Genomic DNA, 27,018 nt, shown 5'->3' with positions numbered 1-27,018 from the left:
AGTTGCCAGATGGCTACTCTGCTCTCCAGACAGTAGCCCTGGAGCTACATAATCAAACAGAGGGCTGTATAGAGGAAACAATTCAGAGTTCATTTATTGCAGACAGAAAGTCTATTTTACATTCATGTCGCTCTTTGCTGCCCCCTGTGCTTTATTTTGGAGCTGCTGGAAGCAGACAGTATTTTCCAGAAAAAAAAAAAAAAGTCAAAACAAAATATGAGAGCATGGGTCACTCCTATATACACACACGTATGGTGTAAGGACTTTGGCATCAATGCACATGCAGAAGGCAACAGACAGGATGGAGCTTGTATGTTGGCACAGTATGTTTGGTTAAAAGGTGTTAATGGGCAAGTTCGATTGTTCAATTCGCCCCAAGGGTAACATCCTCACACTGCCACCCGTTTTCAACACTGCAATAAGGTCACCTGACCCTGCTCCGGCCCTTTTAAACACAACAGGGCAAGTGATGGATGAGGTCACAGCTCCTCGCAAGGGAAGGAGCCACAAAATAGGCAGCAACTGCTTTTTAAAGTTGTTTTTGGTCCGTGTTTTTTTTCAAAAGCATCTTAAAAAAAAAAAAAGAAAAGAAAACCACAAGTTCTACGTGTAACGATTGGTCTACTTCAAAAATATATATATATTAAATACGAAAAGACGTGAAACTCTTTCCACAAAGGGGGTAGTAGAGTAAGGCAAAATGGAGGAGTCCTTCCCCCTCCGCGAGTGACCTTTCCAGAAAGCAGCCATTTTAACCGCTTGTAACAGAAGCCCTTGGACAGGGCAGAGGAGGCAAAGCAAGTTCAGTTACTGACAGCACAGGTTCCTTTCCGAAAACTGAGCAGCAGAAGTAGTGTCCTCTTCCGGACTCTGTCAGCAGAACTTCACGAATGCAGCGTGCAATTGTCAGCAATCCACTTATTCCATCTCACTGAGGAAACAAAAAGAGAATATGTCGAGTGCAGATCATGTCCATTATGTGGTCTGTGTCACATACATATTCACCAACATTTACCATACCTCACTGTACTTCAATGCATTACTCAATCTACAGTATGTGTCAAATTTCTACTATTTTTACAATGCATACTATAAATTATATTTATCTAGAGAATTCTTTGCCAAGCAAAACATGCCCCTAGTCCCAAAAAAAACCCCGAACCTCTGGGTTTTCTTTCAGAATTAACGGTGTTACGGGTTTTTAAAGGACCAATAAATGCACCCTTCTCCACTTTATGTCAATCAAGTGGTCCGGGTACAGCTGTCCTGTAGTTTTAACCCTGGTATACAAAACATTGCGGCTGTAATGTTTATATTGTAGGGTTAACCATACACGTAGGGGCTGACGTTGTGTGAGACGGAGCTGGCAGCAGAACAGAGGGAGTTTTGTGCTGCAAAAAGTGTAATCATTTATTATTTTTAGTTTGCATAAAGGGGGTCCTGAGTATAAATATGGCCTTGGGCACAATACCGCAAGGAATGCAGGTTCATTTTCCTAGTGCTATAGTGTTCCTTTACTATGAAAATGTACCAGACAGATCAGGAAACACTTACAAAGCAGATTTCGGTCTCAATTTGGTTAACATCCAGAGCATCATCCTCATCTTCTTGACCTCCACCTCCTTGCATCTGCATTTCATCCGGTGCCCCGGGTCTGCGGGCACTAAAAAACAAACAAGGAAATTCAATAAGAAACCTGTGTGTGTTTTAGATGAGAGGGAGAATGACCAAGAACAAAGTAAGGGGAAAGCCAGGCACTGAATGTATGTTTAGACTGGAAGAATAGTCAAATAGGACGAACAATAGGAATGTGATTTGAAGGGAAGTAGTGGCCAGAAAGAGGTTTCAAAGGGTGGGATTTGGTAACCTGGATGAGGCTCGGAAAATTATTAGAATTTGACTTGATGCCAAGTGGAGATAACGTGGATGTATTTTGAAGGAAAGGAGGAGAAGATGGAGTGATGTTTGAAGGGGTGGGTGACTAGGTTTAGCTAACAGGAGTGACAGAACAGAACATGATTCAGAGAAATGATCAGGACAGGTAAAGTAGAGGGGTATGTATGACTTTATTAAAGGACCACTATAGTGTCAGGAAAACAAACTTGTTTTCCTGACACTATATAATCCTTAGGTCCCCCCAGCCTCAGGGCCCCCCTCCCGCTGGGCTGAAGGGGTTAAAACCTTTATCCAGGGTCGGGCTCTATTGGCGCTGGTGACCTCTCCTACCCCTCCGACGTCAGCTCCTGAGTTTTGCTGAATGCGCATGCGGGGCCAGAGCCGCGTGCGCATTAAAAATGCCCATTGTAAAGCATTTCTCAATGCTTTCCTATGGATGTTATGCGTGCTCAATGCGATTTTCGCATTGAGCGTAGGGGGAAGCGCCTCTAGCGGCTGTCAGGTAGACAGCCACTAGAGGTTGGATTAACCCTGCAATGTAAACATAGCAGTTTCTCTGAAACTGCTAGGTTTACAGCTGCAAGGTTAAAACCTGGGGTACCTGGCACCCAGACCACTTCAATGAGCTGAAGTGGTCTGGGTGACTATAGTGGTCCTTTAAGGCAAAGAATAAAATTCATAAATATTTTTTTTTTCCCTTTTCTTGAATATTACATGATTGACATTACTACTACATTTGTGTTTTATTATGGTTCAGTTTGCCTAACTAAATTTAATTATTAGAAAAAACATACGCATACATCAAAAAAAATGAAAATACAATGAAATGATCTATTAAAGGCTATTGGTTAGGTGGTAGTGAGGATTGAAAGATCGGGGCGAGGCTTGACAGACTCTTAACTCACGTGTCAGAGATGCTACTGCTGCGTCGAGTTTGTAAGTCGTAGTCTGGCACCTCTGATTTGTGCACCTCCACTCCCACAGACCTGGAAAACAGAGAGAAAGGGTTTAGTTGTAGGCAGAGTACTCCGGATGCAGCTTTATTGTTTATCAAAGCCCATTAAACCTACCTGTGTGCAGGGGAATTTAACCCTCCGCTGCCCAACGAGGATGTGGATAAAGTGGTCGCTAGTGAGTCACTGGCAGCTTCATCTACAGGTGGAGTTCGGGGAAGGAGGTCTGGCCTTCCTAAGTGTGCACCTAAACGAAAATCCACTGTGAGTATAGAGAGGTGCAGGAAGGAGTACATCGATAAAGGCAATAACTGGTGACTCACCTTGTTCCGAATCTCCTTCAACTGCAAGGTACTGCTTGGACTCTCCAGTCAGCTGTAAATGAGTAGGCACTGCACTCTGGGTGGCTCTGCGTGTCAAACCAGGCATTGTCCGGCTTTTCTTAGAAGGTGATGCTTTTACTGAGAATAGAATGTGGAACCTTTTCATTTGCTCAAAGCAGCACTGTGTCTATCTGAAGCCTAACACTATGATCAAGACACGCCACATGCAACTATGTTTTAATATAGATTTTTTTGCATTTGTTAATCTTTAAATGGACACTCCAATGCAACTTGAATGCATTTGGTCGTTTTCGACACATTAATATGCTATATTATTTTGAATGCTCAAATCTTTGTTCTTCATACAAAAATAAATAAAATAATGTTAAGCATAATGCTGCACCGTAAGCCTGACTCCTTAGCCACACACCCCATACCAGAAAGACTTCAAATGTATACACAGTCTCAGCCCCAACACTGAGTGAGCTGCCGACAGTTAGGATATCACTACCGGTTTATAGTTTCTCCGACTATAGGTCTCCCTGGATGTCATCTACTTCGAGTGCAAGTTGGTTTTAAAAAAAAATATATATATATATAGTGTCAGGAATATGAACATGTTTTCCTGATACTATAGTCCTAAAATAATGTTTGGGTTTAAATATAATAGGTTCCCAGGGCCCCCATCTGTGAATTAAAAAGGTGATTGTATTCACCTTTTCTTGCCAGGGCTGACCCACAGGAAAGCATTGGGAGTGTATTGCGCATGTGTGGCAAAATGCCATGCCAATCAGCATCGCCTCATAGACATGCTTTGAATCAATGCATCTCTATATGGGGAACGTTTAGCACTGACAAAAGAAGCACCTCTAGTAACCGTTTGAGTGACTGTCACTAAGGGCTGTAACATAAACACTGCCTTTTCTCTGAAAAAGCAGTGTTTACATTGAAAAGCCTGCAGGGACAGACTACAAACACCAAAACAACTACATTAGAATCTTTTTGAAATACTCATTTTAACGGTGTTGGAATTTCACCAAAATTCCAACCCAGTCATTAGATTTACAGAGACAAAGTAAGGACTTTTTCTCCGCCTAGCTTTCTTAGACACATGGCGGAGTCTGAGCGACAATTCCGACAGCTGTCACCAGTGACGGCTACGTCTATGGAGGATCCCCGTGATCTCACGGGATCATCCATAGACCTCAATGCTGTACTCTTGTGCATGCAGCTCAGAGGACCCGCCAGATCAATTAGACCGCGTCCACGAGGGACAGGTTCAGGTAAGTAAATCTCACCTTTACCTGCACTCGCTCCCCTCCCCAGAAGCGATGTCACTGTCTGGGTTCTTTGCAAATTCGGCGATGTACCCAGTCACGTACCCTCTACAACTTTAGTCTAAATCCTCTGGCTCTAGATCTTGAACTTAAATCCGTAAGTTAAAAATCATACAGTTATAGAGATGTAACAGACACTGTGTTAAAGCTGAACCCATTACAATAACACTCTTCCCCTTTAATAAACAAATTGCACACATTTGGGCTTTAAGCCTCTCAATGTGCGTTAACATCTCCTATTCGCGGACCAGGATTACAGCCAAGACTTATCTATCCCCGTCAGTCATCTTACTCTAAAGCTCATATTTAGGTAGTGAAACATATCAACTTGCAGACCAGGAGACTATTCTTGTCCTACTGCTCCATGCCAACTCATTTACAGGGATGGGAATAACTATAGATTAAACTACATCATCCTCATTCTATCCTTCTTTAGAATATTATTTAGGACAGAAATATTGAAGATAAACTCACATGGAATCTTCTTGAAAACCGTGTTACACATGAATCTCTGGAAACGTTCAGCATAGAACCCCGGCCTGTGAACAGACACCGTGTCCTGGACAAACAGAGAGATAAGGAGGAGTGTGAGGATTCAATCAGGACATCGCACAGACATATAGGCTATTACAGGAGTAACAGACTCACCCCATCGTGCACCAGCGCTTTCCACGAGTGCTCCAGTTTCTTAATAAATCTAAACAAAAACAAAACGCCAAAACAATAAGAGCCTAATTGGTCTAATTTCTGACGAGTAAGAAGTATCACACAATCAGTATCTACACATAATGACAACTGGGACATCTTTCAAAGGATAGAACACTTAACATGTTATCGATTAGTATAATAAGAAGGAAGGTTATCAGAAATAATTAAGTGATATTCAGATGTACTGCTCGAAGGGGAACTAATTAGGGCGGACAACAGAATTTATATAAAGATGCTCGGTAATTTCAAAAATGGAATACGCTGCAGAGAATAAAAAAAAAAACCGCAAGAAGCAATAGTCTACAACTATAGGGTGAAAGGACTAAAATGTAATATAAGAATATATTACTACACTGAAAATATGGTGTGTGCTGACATCCCCTTGTAACTGAAGTTGTACAGGATATTATAGTACTGTGATTTACATATACCTAGGATTGGCAAAGTCTATACTACATTGTAAGGGTGTAGGAGCACATGGAATCCAGCTGAAATGATGGAGGATAATAAAGTAAAGGAATATACATATATGCATGCACATGTCTATACTTGACATAAGAAAAGTTGAAGCCCAGATAGGTACAAGGCTTAGAAAAAGATTGCAAAATCAAATCTTACCAATTAAATATAGGTTAAAAAAATACTGCAAATTAATTATTTTGTGGTATGTTTCATCTTTAGGACTGCTTAAATAGCTTGGGCGTCTTATCAATAATTTATATATGTTCTATATTTCACACATGGACTAGTCCCTTATATTTGGAGGGTGATATACACAGGGGCAAGCCTACAGGGTGGACATTGCACACGTTTCCCTACACACACACTATACACAAACTGTGCTCAGAAACAGGGGAGGAGTATTAATATTTTAGTAAGGGTAATGTGTTCCTTTTTAGGGCTGTAGTCTGGCTCTTGAGCGCTACATCTAATAAAAGCCACTGACCTGTAAGACTGTAACACATCAATAACTCCAATATACAGTGAGAGACGTTCCCCTCTGGCGTTACGAGACGGAATACCACCCATCCTAGGAGAAAGACATTGTCATTATTCACAAAACAGTGTTACATATGAATTAGCCAATTATCATCAGGTTTCCTGTTAAAAAGGCTCCTCATATTTGCATACAAAACCATGAAAGGCCTTTCTCAATAGCACAGCAGAACAGTGGTATGAAGCTTTCTCTACAAGGCCTGAAGGTTAAACAACAGACTATTTAACTTTCCTTAACATGTATCAAAACATAGTTACATTTTTATAGTGTAAGCATGGAAATATTAAATGATGCAAACATACTGATCGTCAGTCTCAATGGAACCGCCATGCCGTGCCTCCCCTTGAATGGACTCCATGGCAGTGGAGTAAAGGGCTTTCTGTGCTGCTGGCCGCTTTGTATCAGAATTGTTTTGTCCATCCACTATTGCACTCTCCTTCTGAGCGTGGTCGATGTTGTGGACACCCACAAGCAAGCTGTAATCCATAATCTTGAAGCTTTGAAGAACCTGAGGAACAAAGCAATGTTTACTCTCTAGAACCATACTCGAGAAAGCTCCATTAATATGGTCATCGGAATATTTCACAGCTGGACAGCAATCAACATTCTTATATAGGGAAAGTAGGGACCCCTCCACATATTCCATTACAAACACCGTAATACACTGTGAGCACCCTCACCAGGCAGTCTCTTTGGATGGTCTTTGAAAGAGCACTGTACATGTCAGGATCCAAGAAAAGTCCATCTGGCATATCCTGTATGAAGTCCAAGTCCTTGTAGGTGGGGAAACTTTTCTCTCGCTCTTTTGGGGACGCTCGCCTTTTGTACGTTGAGCCCTTCAAGTCATATTTCAGGTGCATTTTGACGGAACGGGGAAGCAAATTATTCATCACAACTATACGGATATTCTTTCCGCCCGCCTGCACACAGTATAGTCCATAAAACTTGGGGAGCAAGGTCCGAGGGTTCTGGTTCAGGTTCTGACGAAGAAAAACATCAGAACAAATTGTTTTTCAATAATTAATGAACAAGCATTTCCAGCGGGATGAGACAAATTAAGTATTGCAGCGATAATACACAGAATATTTTACAAAGTTAAACATAGCAACAGCAATCCAATTATTGCAAATGAACACCTAAAATAAATCAGCAACGTCCAGTCGTAGATACAGTAATACGTGTCTCTTACCATATAATATCCAGGCAGCAGTTTCTGAAGGAACTCGGCCTCCTTGTGCTGAACTGTTTTAATGATAAATTCATCATCCCCAGACACATAGAATAGGGACCCACTGGCCCCCGAGTTAGACAGCTCAATGAGGGGCTCATTACAGAGAGAATACTGTGGGGGGGAAAAAGGGAAAGAGATTTAATATTAGCTCTATGCTAGGGGTAACAGTGTCTACTTCATCACTAGACTAGACATTACACGAGCAGACTGAAAGCTCCGATGACTAATTTCACTAGTTTGGCTCCATGTGTATGTAAGGTATATAAAGAATAATCCGATACTCTATGCTTTTGCATGAGGTGCCTTCCATTATCTAATTACAATTTCAACATTTTGATTAGGCTCTAACATTATAACAATATATTTTTCACTCCTTAGAGCAGAGCCTCTCCAGCACTAGACTACAAACTCCAGCGATCATGAATTGTTAGCGGTCTGGTCAGGCTCCCTCTTAAACCTTTCGGTTTGCAAGCCAATCAGAATGCTTCTTTAGCATAAGGTCCTACCGTACATACCAAATAGTCATCTGGTCGAATGCCAAAAAGCTCCCTGAAGTAGCGGAACGCAACAGGAGCATATGTCTTAAAGCGGAAATCGTTATAATGATGGGCAGGAGTCAAATTGCTCCCCTCACTGCAAGAAAACAAGATTTTGTTAAAAACTATGTTATCTATCCACCCTGCGGTTTGTGAAAATATAAGGGATTGTATATTATCCATTATAAGCATCAAAGCATGATCATCAAATGGAATGTTATTACTTATTTAAAAACACAATTACATTCTTTCCTTTACAATCGGATAGGTTGATGATATTTTGCAAACTTGTATTTCAGTCAAACAACTGGCTCTGAGTAATACACAACCACAATGTGACCCCTTTAAAAGACAAAAGTCAGAATCCAAAAGGAGCTCAACATACCCGGGGAAAAAGATACTTTCAACCACGTAGAAATCCTGCATGAGGACATCTCTCTCCGGCTTGGTGCTGAGGCTGCCCACGGTGTGTGTAATGCCAAGCTGGATGGCACCTTTCAAGGCAGAAGACGTGGTCTGCGTAAGAGAGTGGGAAGGGTGTAAAAACTACTACTCAGTGGGGAAACAATGACATATTTAAAAAAAAAAAAATAAAAAAAAAAAAGAAATTAAAAAAGGAAATTTGAAAGATGCCAACAAATTACCCTAGAGTAACTGCCACCAGATGCCCGTGCTAACCTTTTTATAAGTGGTCTCTCCCGTTGAGTCCACCCCTCTGTGACCAATCTTCTTCATAGTCTGCACACCAAACTGATTCGAAGAGCTGGGCATCTACCAGCAAAAGAATACATGGTCAGTTTTCTTCCAGAGGGACAGAGGCTCATTCCACCCTGAGATCAGAGAAATTCTCCCCACCCATGAAAGGAGATGCACATTGAATGTACAGGGCTCTAGCCTTAGCCTGATAGGGATTATGGTGATGCAGTCAGTGGCTTAGCATCCTGTTAATTGTGCCAATATCACATCTACCTTATAGCCAACAGACAATCTCAGGACCAGGCAGAACCATGGACAATTCAATGTGGCGTCTCTGCAGAGGATTAATCAGCGATTTGATTGGAAGCGAAAATCCTTTTAAACCAATATTTCCACCCCCCTCCCCTCCAGAGATGGTGCCTCACCTCAGACGAAGCATTCTTTGCCACGGTGCCAGATCCTGCGAATGAGAAACATGTACAGAATTAGAAAGGCTCTGTTTGCAGAACAACTGTATCCTACCAGAACAATGATTTGCTGGAACATCTTGTACACAAATGGGGCACACACACGGTTTGCATCACTGCTGGAGGGGAGAACAAAAATGCCTTCTCTGTTAGAGAATTACATTTTTTACAACAGGTATCTCAGTGTGAAAGCAGACTAATAACTATAGGTTACAAGTCAATCAAAACTTAGAAAAGCTTAATGTTTTAAACAGCCAGCTTCAAAAATGGAAATAACTGCATTTTTATCAGCACACTCTGAACAAGCAACACAGCACACTCTGAACAAGCAACAGGTCTTTACACTATTGCAACGGTGAATTCTCGATCCGTTTTATTAATAGACGGTATGTTTATTGGGAAACCTCCTAACACTTTATAGTTCCTTGAGAAAGCTTACAAACATGTAATCAAACAAAGCATTACTTGGGTAAGGCTCTCTCATTAAACCGCTGTGTTGTAATGTCTGGGTGGCAGATCCGCACATAAAACCTGTACTTTTAGCCCTTTGATCAGTCTCCCATGATATACCGCTCAATTGTAAGCTCCTCCTGGCAGAGTTTTTCCATTATTTTACTACGTTTTCAGTTCTGCGAAGCACATGCTTCAAATATACAACTAGATTGTCAGTTCTTTGGGAGTGTCCTACTTCATCACTGGATTTCGAACAATGGATGTCTTATCTGAATTATTGCAGAACGTCTGCAGTCATTTTATGTTGATACTGGATTTGTTACTACCCCCTCTGTATGTACATCCCTTCTCCGTTTTAGTGTACTTGACACAAGAAGTAACAGGATTATAACTGTAGGCATGCTGGCATCACAATCATGTGCACTAGTAACAAACAGTCCCAAAAAAAGGAACACCATGCGCAGGGATTATGGAGCACTGTATCCAGTGTCCTGACGCACACACCACAGGGTATACTTTGTGCCGGGTGCTCACATTAAGTACTATACAGTCAGTACACACTCAATAAGTGTAAAGCAGTTTCAGTCACCAACAAACGTGCAGACTGCACTGACACGAAGTGTCACACTCAGCATACAGGATTCCAGTACCTCTACGGGACAATCGCGAGTTCAGACCACAGCACAAAAAACTTAGAGCTGTCAGGAAGGGAGAGAATGGCTGATATTGCATAAACGACGATATTGGTGGTGTACATCCTAATAATCAGTAAATACATTGGGAGCCAAGTGACAGTTCATGATGATTGAGATTATATTTTTTCCCCCAGTTTTCCAAGCATGGCATATGATCCAAAATTCAGCATAGGTGGCAGAGGACTGTACAGTAAAATAGGGAGAGACATCAGGCTAGACGAACATGAATAAAACACAAAGACTTGGACAACCGACAGCAGTAGAACAAAATGGTTTTATATATATATATATATATATATATATATATATATATATATATATATATATATATATATATATATATATATATATATATATATATAACGTCGGACATAGGCTGTGATAGCTAGCTAAATTGTAATTTTGTAAGCAGCGCCCTCTACACTCACTGTGCCTGTTTGTCATACGTGTTTGTTTAGAATTATTCGTTTGTCTTGTTGACCTATTATACACTGCTGCAGACTATGTTGGCGCTATATAAATAATTCTAATTGTGCTTGGCTTCATGCCAGCATAGCACAGGTCTCAAAATGTTCAGTGGTAGCAAGTAACAAAAATGATATACAACTGGCCAAGCACGAGGGAGCACACAGGTGAGAGGACGAAGGCAGCATCCCTGCCCGGAGACTCTGCTCCGGTTGTATAATATACTGGAAGATGTTACGTCTTTATCCCTCTCCCCATGTGGATTTAAATAGTTCCTATTTTTCCCATTCTTTTTGTTTTACATTTCCACATTGAAAGACGTTTAAGGCGCCACTTTCACTTGCTCATAAAGTCGAAGGGAATGTCCTGAACTGTGCAATATCAGTCAGGCAGCAGAACGGGGAGGGCCGTGGTTCCAATCAGAAGGAAATGGACTCCAATTATAAGTTAAGGAAACACTTTTGCAATGATTAGGAGAGGAAGAACCAGACTCCTACAACTTGCATAATGGAAAGGAATGACGAGATAGCAAAAGGGCTTCAAGTAATGACGTAATTTAGCCAGACAATAGCTTATCGATTTATCACTTTGGTATTATTCAAATTAGGAAACTGAGCCTGCAGGGAAGGTGAGTACTACATATGGGTTTAACCCTGTTCTCGTCAGCAGTACACGTTTCTCCCAGGTTAACGATTACTGGCAGGAACGATTACGGAGAGAGACATTTAGCATGTCCTCTTCCTCTAGTTTGGACACCTGTTAACAAGATACGTAGCACACAGAATTTAAGCAAAATGAACACTGAACTGCTCAATTGAGGCTAAACAGCGAATCCTAACATTTCTAAACTCTGCTATAGTCACAGCGTGGCCATTTTAACCTGAGCTTTGTAATTCGTTTCTCTGATCACAGTAACTTAATGTGTAGTGAATAAATCCCCAAGAAGCACCAAAACAACTTTAGCTTAATGAAGCAGTTTTGGTATAGATCATGCTCCCAGAGTCCCACGGCTCAATTCTCTGCCATTTAAGGGTTAAATCACTTTGTTTATGCAGTACTAGTCACACCTCCCTACAAAAAAAAAAGTACATTTTAAATGAACACTTCGAGCACCATAACTACTTAATGTAGTTGTTCTGAAGTCTATTTCCTGTCCCTGAATGCTTTTCAATGTAAATGCATCTCAATGAGAAGTTAAATTGGCACAGTCGCATTTTGCCGTGCATGCGCAATAGTTTCCCAATACTTTCCTATGGGGAAGCATTGCATTGGCTGAGCTCGTCAAGTTTGATAATCTCAGCCATGGAGGTGGGGCCAGCCGCGGCGTCACCAGCCCGGCGTGGGAAAAATGGTAAGTAAATACACCTTTCCCATGTGAATGGAGGAAATACACACTCACTGACCGACACACACAATCACAGACAAACACACAAATAATGACTTTTTTTATTTAAATGTAAATCCACCCGGTCTCACTACCTTTGGAGAGCTGGAGTGGATAGGCTTTCCCTGGCGTCCAGTGGGGCTGCTGTCATCTCACTGCTCTGCTCCTTCTCGCGCACTGTTTAGTGAGCCGGAGTGATGTCATAACCCGGCTCCCGGCATCACTACAAGGGGTGCGAGGAGGCAAAGCAGAGAGATTAGAGCTCCCTCGCAATAATCAGCCGTCCGCCTCCTTAAGCTCTCCATTTGCCAGTCGGACGCCCCCTCCGTCCCTCAACTCTCCATTAGCCACCCAGCTACCCCCTCATTCCCCAGTTCAGCCGCCTGCCTCCCTACCTTAGCTCTTAATGAGCTGGCCACCTCTCTCCCTCACTCAGTCCTCAGTGAGCCGACTGTCCGCCTCTGCTCTCAGGCAGCCGGTCACCTCGGGGGCTGAACAGGCTCACAAATCCCAAGCGCAAGGACAACATTTCCTGGTCGCCATGGCGACCTGGGATTTATAGAGCCCTGGTAGAGCGTCAGCTGGGCTGTCTGTGCATAGAAACATGTACTGAATTGAGAATAGCTGGCCCGGAACTCTGGTTCTGGACTGGTTAATGACAGCATAAAGACACTACGGTAGGTGGAGTTCCACTTCTGGCACGAATATAAAATATCTCTGTATGTGCAATGTTTCAAAGAAACTTTGCACACTGAACTCCACACACCATGAACACTTCAAAACACGAATGTGGTTATGGTGTTTAGAGTAACCATTGAAGCCTAACAGTGGAAATCCAACACAAATCAATGAGGATTTGCCACAGGAGAGCATAACGAGGTTGTGAGCGAATTCAAACATAAGAAAACCGTGCTAAAACAGGATTACTAAAGGGTTTCTCCAAACACCATGACCACTTCTGTTTTCATAGTGCTTGGGATATGTATGTGCAGCATACCTTGTTGGCAGCGGTGTAAGCAAAGCTCTGACAGTGTCAGAGAGTCATTTGACTCTCAGAACAAGATTTGCTAAAAGACGAAGGAATATTTTTTGGGGATATGCATAAGGCTATCCTACCTGGAAAAATTGGGCAGACTAGATGGGCCGAATGGTTCTTATCTGCCGTCACATTCTATGTTAACATGAACTTTAGCTGTAGTGTAATGGCCTGTCATTGGATAAAACAGAAGAGACCAGTTAGCAGTTCACTGGAGGCCATGGTCAATGATACTCAAGAAGCAATATTGTTACATGAGATAAGCATATGACCCTAATCAATCTGGTAATCAATTATGAAATCTCACAGACACGCTTTGGTAACAGATCGGCAGGCAGCCCATCTAGTCTCCAAATCTAAAAAAAATAAAATACATAAAACTCACAGCTATCTACTAACCGGTCTATTTCACGGTTTATCTTCATTATGCCCACTGTAAAAACATTCCAGATATCTAATATTCCTTCTACACAACAGTATATTTTTCTCTCAGCCAATGAGCTAAGCCCTGTACTGCCGGGGAAAATCACAAAGAGCAAAGACAAATACGATCGATTGCTATTATATATTTATATTTAGCGTTTACATAGCGCCAACTTACTCCTCTGCGCTTTACAAAGGGGGCCATGTTACAATAAATAAGACAATTAAATGTTACAGAAACAATAGGTTGATGACCTGCATGTGATGTGATTTAGGAGGGCAAATACTGAGCCAAGGCTTAAAAAGTAGAATCTAAATTGGGGTAATTGTCCTGCATAGTTGAACGTCATGTACATTCTGACTTCCTTTAACTTGATTGGGAAGTATAATAAACCATTAAAACCCCTCTAGCATTTAAAACATTCATCCTGTTTGTAGCGGCTTATAATGAGCAATAAGTCTATTTTATTCGGGGATTAAACACAAACATTTTCATTTGTCAGAGCAATTATCTATAGACCAAATGTTAACAGCAAACTCCGCTGTGTTCCATCTGTGCAAGACGGCAGAGAGTTTTTAGAAACCTTGCTATCACCGACCTAATCAATGGTGGTTTAACATGTAGAAAGCAAGTTCCCTTTTCTGAGAATATTGCTCATTTGCACTAAGCTACCACACTTAAAAACCATTACACATTTTTCTCTTTAAAACAAGTTTCTAAATCAGTGTTCAACACCCAGTAAACATAAATCTACATGTGAAACTGTGATCGCTCTCATTCTGCAAAATAAAATATAAAAAAACTCTTCTCATTGCTGAAACAATATAGGGATTTCGAATCATTGTTGCTTTCAAAACACAGTGTATCACACCTATGTGTTACATTACCTTTTGGGTAAACCACAAGCAGGGAATCTTCCAAGTGTTATCGATCACAATTCTTTTACCAAGGGACAATACATTACTCATTATAGGGGAGGACAGGTAAAAGGTTTGCCCAGAAACTTTATTTCACATGTGATGTAATATATTTGTTACGTGGCGTGCTTGAAATGTAGGCGACGCTACACAGGCAATACACAACACAATGCTGGAACAAAAACATTGACAAACCAGTCTCATTCTATTTAAATCTCACTCAATAAGCACACAGTAGCAGTGGTTAAAGGACCACTATAGGCACCCAGACCACTTCAGCTTAATCAAGTGGTCTGGGTGCCAGTACATCTAGTTTTAACCCTGCAGCTGAAACTGAAAACTGAAACTGCTATGTTTACAAATGGGTTAATCCAACCTCTAGTGGCCGTCTCATTGACAGCCACTAGAGGCGCTTCCGCACTTCTCACGGTGATTTTCACAGTGAGAAGACGTCAGCTTCCATAGGAAAGCATTGAGAATGCTTTCCTATTAGACCGGCTGAATGCGTGCGCGGTTCCTGCCGCGCATGCGCATTCAGCCGATGACAGTGATATGGAGGAGAAGAGTTCCCCGCCCAGCTCTGGAAAAAGAGGTAAATTTAACCCCTCCCACCCCCTAGAGCCCGGCGGGAGGGGGGACACTGAGGGTAGGGGGGGGACCAAGAGACCCTATAGAGCCAGGAAAACGAGTATGTTTTCCTGGCACTATAGTGGTCCTTTAAAGGAACACTATATAGTGTCAAAAATACAAACGTATTCCTATGTGCTGGAATACATAGGTGAGATAAAAAAAAGTTACTTTACTTACCGTTTCTACCACACCAGTCTCGCCATGGCTTGCCCCGCCTCCTTGGCTGAGATAATCAATCTTGAGGATCTCCGACAATTCAATGCTTTCCCATAGGAAAATATTGGGACGCTATTGCACATGGGCGGCAAAATGCTGTGCTGCTCCAATCAGCATCTCCTCATAGAGATGCACTGAATCAATGCATCTCTACGGGGAGCGTTCAGCGTCTCATGCAGAGCATGGAGATGCTGAATGTAGGTGTTGCACACTAGGCAGTAATGTAAACACTGCCTTTTCTCGGATAAGACAGTGTTTACAGTGCTAAGCATGCAGGGACAAACGTTTGACACCTGAACCACTGCATTAACCTGCAGTGTCCAGTTTAATGTCAATGCATAAGAACACTGCTCACCTCTGGGTGCTCTGTGTCAACAGGGCTATACAAATCCAATAGTCATAAAACCAGGCAGCAAGCAATCAATGTAGAATTTCCAAACTTTATTCGGCATAATTCCCAATAAAATCAATGATGTTTTGGACAAATGGCCTTAAAGTAAATCTCAAGTACACTGAATACATCATGTTACAAAGATGTAACAGGGTTGATGTTCCAGGAGGGATACTGGCAAATGATTTAGGTAAATTAGAAAAATGGCCAGAGCTGTGGCAGCTGACATTTAATATGGATAAGTGCATTAATCTTGGACTTAAAAACCCAAGGGCAGAGTTCAGAATGTTTGATAGAGATAATAACTTCAACATCTGAGGAAAGGGATTTAGGGGTAATTATCTCAGATGACTTAAAGGTAGGCAGACAATTTAATAGAGCAGCAGGAAATGCTAGCAGAATGCTTGGTTGAATAGGGAGAGGTATTAGCAGTAGAACGAGGGAAGTGTTCATGCCATTGTACAGAACACTGGTGAGACCTCACTTGGAGTATTGTGCGCAGTAATGGAGACCGTATCTCCAGAAGGATATTGATACTTTAGAGAGAGTTCAAAGAAGGGCTACTAAACTGGTTCATGGATTGCAGGATAAAACTTACCAGGAAAGGTTAAAGGTTCTTAAACATGTATAGGTTGGAGGAAAGACGAGACAGGGGGGATATGATAGAAACATTTAAATACATAAAGGGAATCAACACAGTAAAGGAGGAGACTATATTTAAAAGAAGAAAAACTACAACAACAAGAGGACATAGTCTTAAATTAGAGGGACAAAGGTTTAAAAATAATATCAGGAAGTATTACTTTACTGAGAGGGTAGTGGATGCATGGAATAGCCTTCAAGCTGAAGTGGTAGAGGTTAACACAGTAAAGGAGTTTAAGCATGCGTGGGATAGGCATAAGGCTATCCTAGCTGCAAGATAAAGCCAGGGACTAATGAGACTATTTAGTAACTAGAAAAGCTACAATTTCTGGGGAAATTGTGTGAAGTGTTCTTGCCTCCACCAGTAGTCTACAACTAGAGTGGGCGGAGTAACTGTTATCATTTATATAGCACATTTAATTGCAACTTTGTTGCACAGTTACATTAACCCATACATTTATAAAAACACAAGCAGGTGTACAAAAGGCTTTGTCTATGACATCACTTGCTGCTGCAGCCTGGCACAGGTCAGAGTATTTTGGCGGTTGCCATCTTCAAACGGTCGTATTTTAAAAACTATAAATCCTACAGTGAAGAGGTTTATATTGTGAGAATCACAAGACCCAGACCTACATTTCGATGCATAGTATGTCTCTGCAATATTAACAATGAAGGCACAGTCGCCAGTTTAGAAATTGCCCTTCAAATGTGAGCTTTGCAGAGTGGAGTTTCAATGAATGTCAATGGACGGCGTGAGTTGCAAACAAATGGTCATATTGTGAAAATTATCAGTACTATGACTTCGCTGTGGAAATTTTTAGTGGCAGCAGGGATAGCTGAACGTTTTGATATAAGATTTGTGTAGGTGGGCCTGAACATGAGGGAGTGGTGGCAGTTTAGAAATCATGTCCTGATTTTTCAGCTTTTGCCAGCTCCCACTCTAGCTTTGCCATTCATTCCTATGGGACAAATTTCGCCACAAGAACGACGATATTCCGACAACCATTCGGCGAAACGTTCCACAAAGTAATAGCAATCCGATCGGAAACAATCTGCACGTTTTGGTATATTTTTGTCTATGTAGTGTAAAAACTGTGGGAGAAGTTAGGGTGGCAAATTTGGCTATAATAATAATAATATATATGTGAGATAACATTAAGTGGTCTTGCTATGCAAGAACACTTAATGAGTATTTATTTGGGCAGACTAGATGGGTCGAATGGTTCTTATCTGCCGTCACATTTTATGTTTCTATGTATGACAAAGCTACAGGATGTATTCAAAGCAAAATGTGGAGATATCACTCACAATACCCCTTATCCAGCGTCACAATTTTCTTATGTTCGTGGGTGTTACCCGTGACTGCTCTACCTGCCCTCTGTTTTCATTTGCCCTGCCTAGGCACATTTCCCCAGGCTGGGAAAGCCTCATGTGTGATGCGTTTATGCTGGCATGTCAATGGAGTAGCTGACATTCCAATACAACCTAAGCAAGTGCTAGCATCATCAGCTAGAGAGTTTCCATAGCAATCACGACGCACGCTTGGGTAGGTACTTTCTTCTCTCCCTTGTCTATGCCGATATGACTGAGAAGTGGGAGAAGACCAATTTATAAATAGTCCCCCCTTCAATCTATACAGTTATTACAAAACTGTATAGATGAATGTGTATGCTCTTTAAAATGAGCATAAGTTGTACGTACCATGACAGTAACACTTGAATTGTGTATTGGTTATGGTGCTAAGAGTGCACTACCGCCTGCTCAGTGCATGTAGTCAAACCGATTATAAACAGTTTGGCAACTTACCCGGGGTCCGCCAGTCACGCCCTCTTCTGGAGCCGGAAGCCCCTGCGAGGAGCTTCTTTTAATTCCACTGACCTAAGCTCTGCTTTGTGCGGCCGGCTTGCAGGCTGCAAATGTCAGCTGAGTGCGCTATTACAAGCTTGACTACTTACCTGGGAAGGCTCCAGGGCACTGCTGACACTAAATCAACTACAGAAGACCACAGTGGTTATGGTACTTGGAGTGATTCCAATAACTATATTGGTTGCATGTGTCAGACCACTAGTACGTCAATGAACAGCATTGCTCTCTTCATCCCAGGTTCTCAATCTATACAATACGATTATTCTTTCTTTGTACTTTTCAGTTTGTTTATTTTGGCGTTTCAGCAAAAAAGACATTACTGTAACTGGTATTATCCCAGAAAAAGAAGTAAAATGGGGCATCATTGAGTAGGTCTTTATAGTGTAAACAAAGTGCCATGTTCTCTCATTTCAAACAAAGTAATAATAATAATAATAATAATAATAATAATATGTTGGGTCATGGCAAAAAAGCATTTTGTGCCTTTATTACATTATAGTCACAGTAAAACTATTACATACTTGCATATTATTGTATTGCTGTTATCTTAAGGGCATATATCTGTTTTTTTTTTTATTGTCATGAAAAGATAAACAGCCACATTACAAAGGGATAGTAGCACTTTGGCAAAGGTCACAGTATTACCCAAGAAGGGGCAGCACTTTGGCACCAACCACAGGATTACAAACAAGAGGCAGAGATCAGGACACATGGAAGACAAATGAATGTCTTAATGAGGAACAATAAACAGATCCACTACATACACACAGTGTTTCCCCATGTGTACATCTGTTTGCGCTGGATGGAATATCCCAAGATAAGCAGTATGAATAAAAGAAAATAGAAGGAGGAGACTGGACTCGTACTTCCCTGTAACTGCAGTCAGTGACATATCCATGAGCAAGCACTGAGCTATTAAAAGCCTGGACAGCGGCTCTCATCCAAGCCTTCTGTAAGACTCCAGAACAAAACATTAGCTGTTTCCTCGCACAGATACGCCAAGTCCACCCACTGGACAGACAAAGTCATTAAACGTTATAGGAAGGAGAATTAGAATGTGGCATTATTAACAGGCTAGGAACACGCACAATAATGATGCACACAGTGAGTCTACTAGTTGTAGTTCCATGGACTGTAGGACCTATAGATACTTTGGATTTGGCAAAATAAAAATAAAAGTAGGACCTGTACCCGAAGACTAAGTCACCTATAACTACTACAATAAATTGTAATGATAATAGTAAGTAAAGGAACACTCCAAGCAGCATAAACACTGCTGTACTATGAAGTTGTTATAGTGTGAGTAGTGCCCTGGCACCCCCTTTCAAATATCACGAAAGGCAATGCTCCTAAGAGGTGGTTTCTGGCTCTTCATCCAGCAAAAGGGAAGTGTAAGTCGGCACGTGGTGAGTAAGTAGTCAAGTGTTTATAAACGTGGGGGAGAAGGGCATACAGGGTGCCATCACACTGCTGGCACTATAACCACTACAGGTTTGACTACTTACCCAGGAAGGTTCTATCACCGTTGATAATACATCCACTATTTGCTTACAGTAATACACTATATGTATTTTTTTCCCCCACCTAAACATTGAGTGCTTCTTCAATTTTCTATTGTTGGTGGGCTGTTTGGAGTGCTCACAAAGTGTCTTCCTAGCTGCTACACAGATTCAATACCAAATAATCACAAACTAAGCGCCTGTAACCACACTGTTGTGTTTTCTGTTTGAATTCTCACTTGCCTATGGCTAGTAGGGATTTTGAAGCTCTGCTTAAATTGTCCCTTTAATGAACGTAACATATGTAAAATACTAAACACCTGAGCGCTCCATGGGTAAATACACATTATATTAACATTACAAATAGAATCAAAGTATGTCTTGACAAAGGCATTTAGGACAAAATTCTGGAGTCCCCAGAGCCCTCCTATTTGACTCAGGATCTGTAGATTAGTGGATCTTTTATTTATATCTATTTAAAAGAAAATTGTTTAATATGAAACGGCTTTTAGTTTGCTTATTTTTTTCCATTCTTTTTGAAATGCTAATAAAATGCCTGTTTTTCCTGTGGAGGACTGTGGTATTTTCAAGTTTCCATACACTACAAACTAAGCCAACCTGCTTAGAGGCAGGGTCAACCCAGCCAGGATAAGAGTCTGAGTATTGCAAAAACTATGTAACATTGTCAAGCGCTCTCATACTTTAACGTGTACGTATGTACACAGACATGACACTGTGGCACCCATCACGTGTGACATTATAGCCGACAGCCTAGGTGGGGCAGGCAGTGCTCAGGTTTCCAATGCAAAACAATTTTTTTTTTTTTTTTTTAATTGTAAAATAATTAAAACACAATTACCAACAAGGCCCAAGTCACTCCCTGAAGAAGCAGAATGTATTTTTAAGCTAGGAAAGTCCTGGGCAGTAGATGTAAGGGGGTGGATGGACTCTGATTACTGAAACCTTCAAACAACAGATAGAATGCAGGGTGTGTGGCTGGGGACTTGCCATAGCAACAGCATTTGTTGCTATCACAATCCATGGAAAAATATCGAGCTGTGACAGAAGATAACCACAGCTCGTCAACAATCCCCTTAATCTGTCAGATAATCGCTGCTGCAAAACATCACATCCTCGCAAGGATCCATAATGTTGCCTTTCATTCCCTGCCCCATTACCAGTGTAATCGCATAAAAGCTGGGATGAGATGCTATGTTGGACTCTGTTGCTAAGCAAGATATTAAGTGGAAGATTACACCAGCTCTGATCCACGAACATGCGCCCAAAAAGAACCTCTTTGTGCACTGTGTTAATAGAATCAAAATAAAATGTATTCTGGGGGACATTACAGGGACATTCAGATAAGTTTCAAACGTGTATAACTTCTCTAAACTCACCCTATCCAGATACCAGATTTCTAATCGATAAGCGTTGGGTGGATCATCTACCCAACATCAAAAATAACACAATAGTTATCAAATCACATTATATACAAGGGTCATAGGATTGCAATATCAACTACGCTAATATTTACTCCGAGATCATATTCCAAAATCCAAGGGATTGGACGTTTGTATACTTAAAACTCATTTAATGTCTGCGAAGGAGCACAAAGTTACTGTAAACAGTGCAGCCATCCTACAGATGGTCCATTTTCCACTCTGAATTTCAACAAACATAAAGCAATGATTGTCCTTAAGGTAGAGGGCTCTTTGTAATGATGCACAACACAAATAATGGTCAAATGAATAAATCAGTGCTGGGAATTTAGACGTATAGTGCAACATTCAGAGAAACTGAAGCCTGTTACTTGAGCAGGTTTCTGAATTAGATACTTTAGTCCAAATATCAACAAAATCTGGATTCTAGAGAGACAAAAGATTCCACTGCAAATACAGATTCCAGGCTGTGCTTTGAGAGAGCTTGGTCTGTGGCATGTTTGGGAAGTGTCATGTCGTTACCATGTTCGCAATGACAATGTGCAGTGCACGCAAGTGACTCCCACGTACAGGTCAAGCAGTAATTATTCCAGGAATTACTACACAAACATAAGGATTACGGGATGGGTGTTCACCTGATTTCCAAACAAAACAGAAAACACATTTTTAAAACCGATTCACCTATTTTATTAACATAGCTTAAGAATATCCCTTCTCATTATGGATTTTAAGTAAGCACAGCAGCTGGGGTTCCTCTTATCAACATTATGGATACATATTCTATACACACAATAAGTCAAGTTGTTAAGCCAAAGCTCGGCATAGAATAACAAAATGTTCTTTACCCTGATGACCCCGCACACGGGTGGAAAGAGGGCATGTGTGTGCATAAGGCACCATGAAAGAAATGCCCGAGTGTGTACGCCTGGACAGCACAAGAACCAGACGAACTCATGAAAAACGTAACGCCTATCTCCTTCACTCTTTACCTCAGTGATAGCTTCATAAGCAATATATGCAGAAAGTTAGTAAAAGGGGAGATGACGAGTCTCCTTTAACTAAAAATGTGAGGTTTTTGTACAGCGCTTACTGTACCTCCTCTAGTGTTCGCATTATACCCGTTTGCACTGTATACATTTTCATTATTCCACGTACAGAACTCATTTTATAAGGTCGGCTAGTAAATATGATTTTAGAACCGTTGGACTTAGAACAGACAGTGCATCTCACATAAATGGGTGACTGATTAGGCACAAGCACTGAATGGTAATCAGATCCTTTGTGTGAGGGTCAGATGTAAGCTCTTTTGTATGAAGGAGCTTCCCTTCCCCCATAGAACACATTTTTCTATGGTAAATAACAGATCTCTTTGAGGAGCCATTTGGGACAGTGTGTCATGGATTTCACACTAATATCTGCAATGTGAAGTCAATGGGGGCGATTTCTATAAGGGATTGCTAACAGACAAGTTGGTGCAATTTATATAAGCAGAGCAGTCACCATGAAAACTAATGGAACTGTTCTCTGGATGTCCTAGGTTTTCAGGACCCTCAACTGCTGCTCAGATAAATGATAAAATCAACTTCTGCATAAGGTTTCCTAACTTAGACAGGTTTAAATTCTGGGCACTTGCAAAATATTACTACCATCCAAGTCTGGATTACTTTGAAACAGATCATGTTCATCCACAGGGCACTGGGAGAGGGACCAAAGCATTGGGTACTGAGGACAAAGCAGAACTGAGAACCAAAAGACTCCTTGCACAATCACCACTACAGTAAACTGCAGTGGGTATGGTGCCTAAAGTGCTTCCTTATCGTAAAAGGCCATAAAAGAAAAATGTGAGCTTCCTTATAAGGAAGCAGCGAAGTTTCTCTGCATATAGTGAATGTTTTTATTGTGGGAAATTACCTGGGGCTTAATCAATATGATGTGCATTTTTACATGTAATGATCCACTCAAATGTAAGTAGAACAAATATTGGGCCTGATTCTGGGGTTAAAAACTACAAATCTCTGCAAAAGGTATGATAGAATTTGCGGAATTTAAAATATGAGGAATTGATTCTGGCACCCCCAGAAGCAAAACTTCAAGTTCCATAATTTTCTGTCGCACCTATGGTCTAAAAGGCTTTTGTTTTCAAGCCAGGGTCAAATCTTGTTCTGCTATCCCTTTCTTTCAGATAAGTAAGCCTCGTCGCAACATTTTAACCTAGTATCACAGCTGCAATACCTGGATCAGCGACTTACCTGGGCTAGTGCCACTCATTGTTTCAGAAATCGCAGATGCCATGCTAGCTCCAAGGTTGATGGACTGCCCCAGGTCACTTACTCCAGGAATGCAGTGTGCGATCCCAACATACTCAGACTTGCTTTTATGAGTATACAAAGGGTGAGTGTCACTGTTCTTGACTTGGAGCCTTCTAGATTATTAATTTTTGAACAAGTGGCCAAGTCCTGTACTTCAATTACAATCTACTCCGCTGTAAACATGAGATCAGGATTGGGGTCTGCAGGTGTATACTGTATTCAGGACGTGTTCCAGGAATTAAAACTTTGTAAATAAAGGAATGTTTAATCTTCTAATGCAAGTACTCTGAGACCCTTCTCTGATGCTTTACCTTGGGGTGCACTGGACCAGTTACTGCTGACTTGGAGTGCTGTTTAGTCAGTCTTTCTTGCAAATACTTAGGACACTGTGATGCTTTAGGACTACTCCTTGCTTAGAGTTAGTGTGCTCTGAGACACCTCGTCTCTGTTGAGTGGTGTAGGCTCTCTGAAACCCCTCTTCTCATCTAAATAGTGTAGGTGCTCTTGGACTCTTCTTTCAGCCGGTTCTTGTGGGTGCTCTGGGATTTCTCCTTTTCACCGGTTACCGTGTGTGCTCTGGGATCCCTCCTTTCAGCCGGTTATTGTGGGTGCTCTGGGATCCCTCCTTTCAGCCGGTTATTGTGGGTGCTCTGGGATCCCTCCTTTCAGCCGGTTATTGTGGGTGCTCTGGGATCCCTCCTTTCAGCCGGTTATTGTGGGTGCTCTGGGATCCCTCCTTTCAGCCGGTTATTGTGGGTGCTCTGGGATCCCTCCTTTCAGCCGGTTATTGTGGGTGCTCTGGGATCCCTCTTTTCAGCCGGTTATTGTGGGTGCTCTGGGATCCCTCCTTTCAGCCGGTTATTGTGGGTGCTCTGGGATCCCTCCTTTCAGCCGGTTATTGTGGGTGCTCTGGGATCCCTCCTTTCAGACGGTTATTGTGGGTGCTCTGGGATCCCTCCTTTCAGCCGGTTATTGTGGGTGCTCTGGGATCCCTCCTTTCAGCCGGTTATTGTGGGTGCTCTGGGATCCCTCCTTTCAGCCGGTTACTGTGGGGTGGCTCCAAGATTCTCAATGATACTTTACAGTGCGATTTTTGAGCGGCTCTTTCTTGCTTCACATTGGGGACCTCTGGGGCCACTTATCTCCCTGACACTCGGGGTGTTCTGCAGTCTCTCTTTAAGGCCCCACTTTGTAGCGCTAAGTTGGGGTACTCTGTGTCCCCTCTCTGTTCCTTGGGTTCTGGGAGTCCTGGGGCTCCTCTAACTCTGTAAGCTTTGTTTTAGGGCCTCTCTCTTCTCCTACAGACTGTGTTTTACTGCCCCTCTCTATGACTGTAGGCTGTGTCTTAGGGCCCCTCTCTGCTCTCACAGGCTGTGATTTAGGGCCCCTCTCTGCTCTCACAGGCTGTGGTTTAGGGCCCCTGTCTGCTCTCACAGGCTGTGGTTTAGGGCCCCTGTCTGCTCTCACAGGCTGTGGTTTAGGGCCCCTGTCTGCTCTCACAGGCTGTGGTTTAGGGCCCCTGTCTGCTCTCACAGGCTGTGGTTTAGGGCCCCTGTCTGCTCTCACAGGCTGTGGCTTAGGGCCCCTGTCTGCTCTCACAGGCTGTGGTTTAGGGCCCCTGTCTGCTCTCACAGGCTGTGGTTTAGGGCCCCTGTCTGCTCTCACAGGCTGTAGTTTAGGGCCCCTTTGTAGTTGGGGCAGTGCTGGGAGTCCCTAAGGCTCCGGGGGGCTGCACTTCCTGTGGGGGCCCAGAAACACTGCCCTGTATCCGTTGTTATTGTAGAGCGGCAGTTCCTGGGGTCCCTTGCTCGCACTCGCTGCTCCCGGTGTCTCTGCCACAAACCGTCTTGGCCCGGCCGCGGCCGCCTCCTTTGCGCATGCGCACTGAGCGTCCTTAAGGGGGGCGGGGCCGGGTTGACGCAAGAAAACACGTGGTAAGCCACGCCTCATGTGATCACCAGCGGATGGCTTGCTGTCACGTGACGCGGAAGTGAGTGCTAACCCTCCAGCCAGATCACGTGGTTAGAACACAGTCTGACAAAGTGACAGGAGGCAGCAGGCCAGTCATAGCAGGCTCACACATGGAAACTAATGGCGGCAACTGGGGGGAATTCAAAGTGAATTTCAAAGAGCAGATTAGATAAACTGATATCTAAAACATGGGGAATGTTTCCAGTTTGGGTAATTTAACCAAAAATGTGAGTTCCTGACACCTCAGGCTCTGGCACCCTATTGACTGGAATTTGTTCCTTCTCAATCTTTTTCTCCCAAAACACATACAACAGAGTAGGGACTATGGTGCCTTATATGTTTCCCCTCTGTTTCACATATGTGGGACCTACCTTTGTCAGGTTTTGTCCCGCTCATGGCAAGGCACCATCCGTGTTGTCTCCTATATGTACTGTTCATTGAGATCCTCCATAGGCTTCAGTGTTGTACTCTCCTTACAGAACTGACTTGGGCTCCTGGCAGATGAAATGCCAGTTGCTAAAAAGGTTCCAACCAATGTAAATGGCAGCCGCCATGAGGGACTGTTTCAGGTAAGTAAAATGTACCTTCCACATGGCCAGCGAGCAGCAAAGAAGTCAATATCGGGGTCTTTCCAAATGATGCAAAGACCCCAGAATGTGACAGAGAAGCTTTAAGGGGTTTATTTCCCCAGGTCTTATTTGTTGTGGATGTAAAAGACAGCAACATTGTGGCTAAAATAGATGATCTCTAACTCCGCTAAAGTTTGCAGTTTGAGTTTTCTTACAATTTGTTGTTTGGTGAATTAGACGGTTAGTGAATATCCATGCGTAAAAGGGAATTTATAACATGGGGTAAGGAAAGAGAGAGAGCCAGGCTTGGCTGGATGAGGGACAGATGCAGGTAATAATGTATGGGAGAAGAGAAGGGAAGCTTGAGGGAGTGAAGGCAAAGAGAAATATGAGGCAGAGGCAGAGACAGGTAAAGAACTGACAGGGGAAATCTAGTTGATGGTCAGAGACAGGCCGGGGTTTCTGAACGGCCTGAAAGAGAATGCAGAGCCAAGGGCAGGAGACTAGATGAGGACCCAAAATAGTATGTGAGCTTGGAGTCAGTTGAAGTGATGGCTGGGCGAGGATTTTTTTTTTTATCTTTAGGAGTCAGTTCTCCATATTATAATGCTCAAAGCTTCAGGGCTCCAGTTGTTCATGGTGGACCCCAGATAATTAGTCAAACCATTACAAAATGATTTCTCTACTTACAATATGGGGAACCAGGGCACTCTCGCCATCACAGCCATTACAATACTGTATGTTATGAAGGCTGGCATGTTCCTTTAAGTATAGAGTGCATATTTTCATGATCTTTGTAGATAGTTTAGCCATTGAACAGTCCCATCTTGGACTGTCAGGGTTGAACACAATCTGGAGTATGGTAGGAGGGGTCAATATCTCTTTTTTAAATGTATTTATTAATGAACCAATTTCAATGATATTCCATACAATGAATGCTTAAAAGACCATTATAGTGCCAGGAAAAC

The 27,018-nt window shown here is 42.2% G+C and overlaps 1 protein-coding gene across 1 annotated transcript; it reads right to left on the bottom strand.

Annotated features, from left to right (window-relative positions):
• Positions 1-69: 69 nt before the first annotated feature.
• PIP5K1A (phosphatidylinositol-4-phosphate 5-kinase type 1 alpha) lies at positions 70-25,404 on the bottom strand. Its single transcript, XM_063439627.1, has 17 exons — positions 24,843-25,404; positions 23,451-24,767; positions 9,103-9,137; positions 8,660-8,752; positions 8,367-8,497; positions 7,961-8,078; positions 7,404-7,556; positions 6,895-7,194; positions 6,517-6,722; positions 6,164-6,247; positions 5,158-5,206; positions 4,984-5,068; positions 3,173-3,310; positions 2,967-3,096; positions 2,802-2,882; positions 1,555-1,663; positions 70-931 (listed from the first exon to the last, which is right to left on the bottom strand). Exons 2-17 carry the CDS (start codon positions 23,491-23,493, stop codon positions 929-931), a joined length of 1,758 nt encoding a protein of 585 aa, XP_063295697.1. The 5' UTR covers positions 23,494-24,767; positions 24,843-25,404; the 3' UTR covers positions 70-928.
• Between the last annotated feature and the right edge of the window lie 1,614 nt (positions 25,405-27,018).

This window comes from Pelobates fuscus, chromosome 13, assembly GCF_036172605.1.
Source record: "Pelobates fuscus isolate aPelFus1 chromosome 13, aPelFus1.pri, whole genome shotgun sequence".
In the NCBI taxonomy this organism is placed as follows: Eukaryota; Metazoa; Chordata; class Amphibia; order Anura; family Pelobatidae; genus Pelobates; species Pelobates fuscus.
This window is presented reverse-complemented; position numbering and strand designations above follow the sequence as displayed.

What these genes read in the sequence shown, in the direction of transcription:
- PIP5K1A (XM_063439627.1), bottom strand. Translation starts at nt 23,493, where the DNA reads ATGGCATCTGCGATTTCTGAAACAATGAGTGGCACTAGCCCAG. An exon ending in GAGAGACCACTTATAAAAAG is followed by an intron (nt 8,498 to 8,659) that starts GTTAGCACGGGC and finishes TCTCTTACGCAG; the next exon opens with ACCACGTCTTCTGCCTTGAA. An exon ending in GAAAGTATCTTTTTCCCCGG is followed by an intron (nt 8,079 to 8,366) that starts GTATGTTGAGCT and finishes GTTTTCTTGCAG; the next exon opens with TGAGGGGAGCAATTTGACTC.